Source organism: Triticum aestivum, chromosome 7A (assembly GCF_018294505.1).
Source record: "Triticum aestivum cultivar Chinese Spring chromosome 7A, IWGSC CS RefSeq v2.1, whole genome shotgun sequence".
In the NCBI taxonomy this organism is placed as follows: domain Eukaryota; kingdom Viridiplantae; phylum Streptophyta; class Magnoliopsida; order Poales; family Poaceae; genus Triticum; species Triticum aestivum.
This window is the reverse complement of record NC_057812.1, coordinates 141,748,834-141,754,938: the sequence shown is the minus strand read 5'-3', so window position 1 is coordinate 141,754,938 and position 6,105 is coordinate 141,748,834. Positions and strand designations below refer to the sequence as shown.

The 6,105-nt window shown below is 47.9% G+C and overlaps 1 protein-coding gene across 1 annotated transcript; it reads left to right on the top strand.

Annotated features, from left to right (window-relative positions):
* Positions 1-2,355: 2,355 nt before the first annotated feature.
* On the top strand, positions 2,356-6,000 carry LOC123148657 (uncharacterized). Its single transcript, XM_044568142.1, has 2 exons — positions 2,356-3,668; positions 5,729-6,000. Exon 1 carries the CDS (start codon positions 2,445-2,447, stop codon positions 3,582-3,584), a length of 1,140 nt encoding a protein of 379 aa, XP_044424077.1. The 5' UTR covers positions 2,356-2,444; the 3' UTR covers positions 3,585-3,668; positions 5,729-6,000.
* Positions 6,001-6,105: the final 105 nt, after the last annotated feature.

Here is a 6,105-nt window from a genome sequence, read left to right as displayed (position 1 = left end):
GTTTTACGAGTTCAGGCCCTTCTCGGAGGAAGTAACAGCCCTACGTCTCGGTGCCCTGAGGCGGTCGACTGGATTATATGTGTGTGTGTGTTTACAAAAGTGCGAACCCTTGTCCCAGAGGAGGGGGTGGCTTATATAGAGTGCGCCAGGACCCCAGCTCCCCTCCGTTACACAGGGTTCAATGCTCATAAAGGAAAGGCGTTACTGGTAACGTCTACAGTAAATGCCATAAATGCTCATAATGCTATGGTTTAAGTCTTAACCGTTGCAGAGTGGAGGGTTCCTCATCTTCTGGTGGTCGAGTGTCTTCAAGGTGGTCGAGTGAGCGCATCCCCACGGTCGAGTAGATGATGATTTCTTTTCGACTGCTTCTGATTCTTTGTAAAGATGTCCTTAGGGAGGGTATGTTGGACAGGTCCATGACCCTACCCTAGGTACATAGCTTCATCAGGTGCCATAGGATGGTGGAATGGGCGGCTACATGAACATGATGGGAGGTACCGTGAATGGTGCCTTTGGTGGCAACATGTGAGGTAGCTTTGGTGGCAATGCATGGTGGCTTCGGTGGCATGCGAGGTGGGTTCGATGGAAACATGAATGGCATGGGAGGTGGCTTCGGTGGCAACATGAGTGGCATGCGAGGTGGCTTCAGTGGCAACACGAGTGACATTGGAGGTGCTTCCAGTGGAGTCGCGCGATGCATCAACGCATGAAAACGTTGACAAAGAAGCCATTGATGATGATGATGATGATGTAAATGTCTACAATGTGACCAGTGACAATGGATCAGACCCAAATTGAGATGCTATGTTGTTGTTATATTTCCTTTTAATTTGTTGGACCAAGAATTTTGATTGATATGACGCACTTTTGGTTATTGGATTATGAACTATGTTTGTTATGAAAGTTGAGTTCATATTAAATCTGAATATATTGCTCTATATGATAACTTTTATTCGAAATAGTGCGTAGCCCCGTGGCGGTCGGCGTTTTACATCTTTACATATGCATTAGAGCATATACAGCCGGGCGCCGCAAACCCTCCTCAAACGCCTGGGCGGGCCACCTGGTCACCGAGAGATCATATTTTTTTGACCCAGCTGGACGCCTCAAACGGGCCTCAAACGCCCGGGCTGACGGGCACCCCTCATATTCAACACACATATGAGGCAGATATGGGAGCGGCCCGCCACGTTGGACCCGACCCTCGCTGGCCCACCCGACCCCACATATATTCGTTCCCATCCCTTCGCCAGACCAAACCCTAGCAACTTCACAGTCCTGTCCCCTCCGCTCCCTCCGCCACCCGAGCTCACATCCGGCCATCTCCGGCATGACGGGCAGCGGATCTGACTCCGACCAATCCGGATTCGTCGACTGGGTTGTCATCCCGTGTGGGTTGAAGGAGGCAATGGCGGTCCGCATTGCATTCCGCCGCTCCTGGGAGGACATTGCCCCAACCGACGAACGGATCTGTCCGGCGCGACTCCATTGTGTCGGCTCAATGGGCGCTTGGGTCCTCTGGGGCTGGATCATCGCGGGCCCGACAGCCGAAAAATCTCTCCTTTCCCATCACCGGCCGGGCAGACTATGAGTCCCACCAGGAACGGGCAGCCCACCGTGGGAAGGGGTGGAAAGGGTCGTCGAGGCCCTTATCGCGGCCGAAATGGCGGAGGCGGCTAATGCGGCGGCACGGGCGGCCGCATAGGAGGAATCCATCCGCGCCCACATTGTGAAGAAATGACAGCGGAGGAACACGTGCTCTCTCTCCCGAGAGCAGAATCGGGCGGTCCGTGCCATGGTCGGACTGCCACCGAAGGAGGACATCGACGACGAGGAGCTCCGGCGACGAGCAGACCCGGCTCGATCCCTACTGCGTCTTCGACCAGTACTTCCGCGAGAAGGACGGCAAGGACGCCGGGAAGGGCAAGGGCAGTCGTGGATGATGTCCACCATAGCCAAACATGCCAAATTTTGGTAGTCCGATGGCATGTTTAGTGTAGTGTGATGGAGTAACGGGTGATGTGTGTGCAACTACATAGTTGCATGAGTTTGTATGGATTTGAGATATGATAATTGAGGTGTCCGGATGTGAATTGCATTATTTAAGACGTGACCGGTTAGTCTCCGCGAACGCGCCCCGGCGCGTCCGTGGGCACTTGAGGGGCCAGATTTGCAAAGTCCGGCTGTAGATAATCTATCTATTGAAGTAGTAGTTTTATATCATCAAATATATATCATCTGTCGGAGTTGACATTTTTAAATGTAAAAATCACTTTTTATGATATGAATTATACCTACGACACCTATTTTAACATCTTCAAATATACATCATCAGCGGCACAGCAAGAAAACGGCCACTTGGAGTGCAAAAACCCTACAGCTACAACATCCCAAACGCCTAGCGGTCAATCCTCCTCCGCCGCCGCCGCCGCCGCGACGCGATGCTTCATCTCCGGAAGCTCTTCCTCTCCGCATCTCATGTCCGCACACCCTCCCTCTCTCCCCTTTCCCCGCTCCACCGCCTCCTCGCCGCCACCGCACCCGCATCCCCAGAGCCGTTCGCCGTCGAGGACTACCTCGTCACCACCTGCGGCCTCTCCCGGCCCAAGGCGCGCAAGGCGTCCAAGAAGCTCGCCCACCTCAAGTCCCCCTCCAAGATCGACGCCGTCCTCGCCTTCCTCGCCGCGCTCGGCATCTCCCCCTCAACCACCGCCGCCATCGTCGCCGCCGACCCGCAGTTCCTCTGCGCCGATGTGGAGCTGAACCTGTCCAAGCGCGTCGCCGAGCTCACGGATCTCGGCATCAAGCGCTCCCAGATCGCGCGCCTCATCCCGCTCGCCCGCACCACCTTCCGCAGCTCCTCCCTCGGCCCCAACCTCGCTTTCTGGCTCCCGGTCTTCGGCTCCTTCGAGAAGCTCCTCGGGGCCATCAAGGTGAACGGCGGCATCCTCGGAGCGGACCTCGAGAAGGTCGCCAAGCCCAACCTGGCCATCCTCCAGCAATGCGGGATAAGTGTCCGAGAATTTTCAGATACATACCTTACCCGGGTGCTCACTAGGCTCCCCGAGTACGTCGAGAATGCCGTGCTGTACATCGATAAGCTTGGCGTGCCCCGGGATTCCTCATTGTTTCGCTACGCGCTCATGGCGTTCGTGATTCAGAGCCAGGAGAAAATTGACAGGAAAATGGGGATGCTTGAAATGCTTGGTTGGTCACAGGATGATGTGTTGACTGCTGTGAGGAAGATGCCGTGTATCCTCACTATGTCCGAGGAAAGGATGCAGACAGCTGTGAATTTCTTGACAAGGGATGTTGGGCTGGAGATACCCTATATTGCTCAAAGGCCAGTGCTGGTCATGTATAGCTATGAGCGCCGGTTGCTGCCACGGCATTCCTTGCTAAATATTCTCAACTCGAAGGATTTGCTTTATCCTGAGCTTGACTTCTATTCTGTTATCGCGCTGACTGAGAAGAAGTTTCTGGACAAGTATGTGCATCCTTATGAGAAGAGTATTCCAGGCCTTGCTGCGACTTATGCATCTTACTGTGCTGAGAAGGTGCCGAATGAAGTTTCTACCTGAAAAGACAAAATGGAAAATGAGACTCTGTGCATGCTTAGTCTGGGAGCATGTTTCTGGATTGTCGTGTTGGAATAACATTTTAAGGTTTGTCACCCCCTTGACCCATGTTTTTAATGTTAAACAGTATGCTATGGGTGATCTTGTGTAACATCGCTAGTTAATGAATAGCAGAGTGACGGATGTGATCAGCACCTAGGTAGATATGGATCGTGGAGTGCCATCTCCAGTTTTCCAGTGAACATGCTTGATTTATAGTATGAATTAATTTGGCCTTAGGTTTACGCAGCTAATTGATAAATTTGGATATGGACTTGTCTGCAATGCATCTGGACCTGATGCTATATTATATGTGGAATTGCTCTGCAGAGATGAGTTTATTTATTCATACTCCCTCCGTTCACTTTTATAAGTCGTTTCAGACAAGTGAAATTGTGCTGTTTTGCACACTGTCTGAAACGTCTACAAAGCCTTATAAAAGTGAACAGAGGGAGTATTATAATTTGTTGTCACTGTTAGTGGTTCTAGTTTTTTTTAGAAACTTGCAATTGTTGAAATCATGGTTACCATATTCAGAATTTGCTCCTTTTTTATTAGACACTTCCCATTTTGCTGGGGGTATACATGTTTGGTTCGTGAACCTAGTGATTTTGGTCCGCCGACTCTGATTCACGAACATATTATTTGACTCGTGAACCCAATTATATCGCTTTGTGATCTTGGATGTTGATTCGTGAACCCAATCATTTTGGTTTGGCATAAAGAGAGTGACCATACCAGCAAAATACTAAGCTAAATTGGTGCTGGTTGCAAAATTGGCTTAATGGAACAACGAATGGACTGATAAACAACAAGCCCATGAGCTTATGTGTCATTGTTTAGTCTCAAAATTTAATACTTCAGTATAGGTACCTTTTTGCTTTGCTTTTCCAGCCCATGAAACATTTGTGTTTATGAAGAGCCTGCAGCTATTGTTGTATCTTCTATCTCTTATTCATTATTGAAAGCAGGACAAGTATGATCAGGACTTGCCATGGGCAAGTCACCTGATCTCTGTCCGTATGATCATCATTGCGTTCATCCTCCACTCCAGGTTCCTTGCATTGCATCTCCTGGTTGCAATCCTTGTTTGGTTGTGCTCCATTTTAGTTTTCAGTCTCAGTTTGCTACTTATAAAAGAGACCTTCCTTGTAACTTCAGAGAATCTTGATACACGTTGCGGTAGGGATGCAAATTTGGTATCCTCCGACCCTCCTTAGTTCAACTAAATGAACTAAGTTTTCAGAATTCACATTACTTTTGAAATTTTAGTTCGGTTGAATTATATTAAATAGGGTCGGAGGGTACCCTAAAGATTCCAAATTTGCATCACTATGTTGCGGATTTGAATAAAAAGTTTCGTGCTGTCTTTGCCTTTCATTGGATTTGTTTCACATAATGAAATGTACAAATACAAATTGATACCTTATTTCCACTGTGCCAATGAAAGACTAATGACAAAAAAATATATTTTTCTTTGGCATCTCCACTACGCCTATAATGCTGCAACATGTCGAGTTGAATGGTATGGGGCACAAAGTCCAGAATTAGCTAAGATGGAAAAGAAAATTCTTCCGCAACCCATTTGTAGCTCATCTATAAAGCGGAATTGGATCATGTATTCATCATGTGGAAAGTAAAACGATTAAATGCAAAGACAATGGATAAACTTATTTTTATCATCAAAATTGGTGATACAAGGACGGCTCCTGTGAGTGGGAAGTTGACCCTGAAAATTCAAATAGAGAAAAGCCTACCTCCATGCTTGAAGAGTTGAAATGCAGGAACCTTGAGTATGTAGTCAATGATGATGATTAGGGGTGGGTGTATAAACCGATGACCGAAATACGGAGCCGAACTAACCGAGACCGAACCTAATGATGATGCTGACGCTCGTCATGCTTTAGATGATGAATGCACTTATAAGCCTCCAAATTCTAAAGTCCAAAATCTAGTCCCATTTCAATTTTTAAGCTACGCTGATGCTGCATTGTCTCATCGACAGGTCACCTTCTTTTTGCCAAGTTAATGGCCTTGATTGTCAATATTGTATTTTTACTTTGCTCTTACATCCGTTCTCAGTCTTAACCAACTGTTGTTTTTTTCAGGCACCAGTTGGTAACCTGAAAACCAAGAAATGGAAGAGCTTCTGGAAAACTATCAAGGTCTTCTGATGGTTTATTCGATTTGTCCAACAACGACGAGTTCAGACTGGGCAAATTTTGGTTGGTAGATTTAGTTTAGTGGGGGATGGCTGATGGAGTAATAGTGGTGCTGGTGCACATGTTGAGTTGTATTTTACCGAAATTGTCTTGGTGACGAGCGAGACCTAAGCAACTTTTTTTTTTTGAAACGAGGCAAAAGATTAGCCATTTTCGTCGATTAAGAAGAAGAGAATTGCTAGGTTAATTGGAGGAAAACCAGGTGAAAACCTAGATACAAACCCCACAAGGGGCATATGCGAACGACCTGGCCACAACATCGC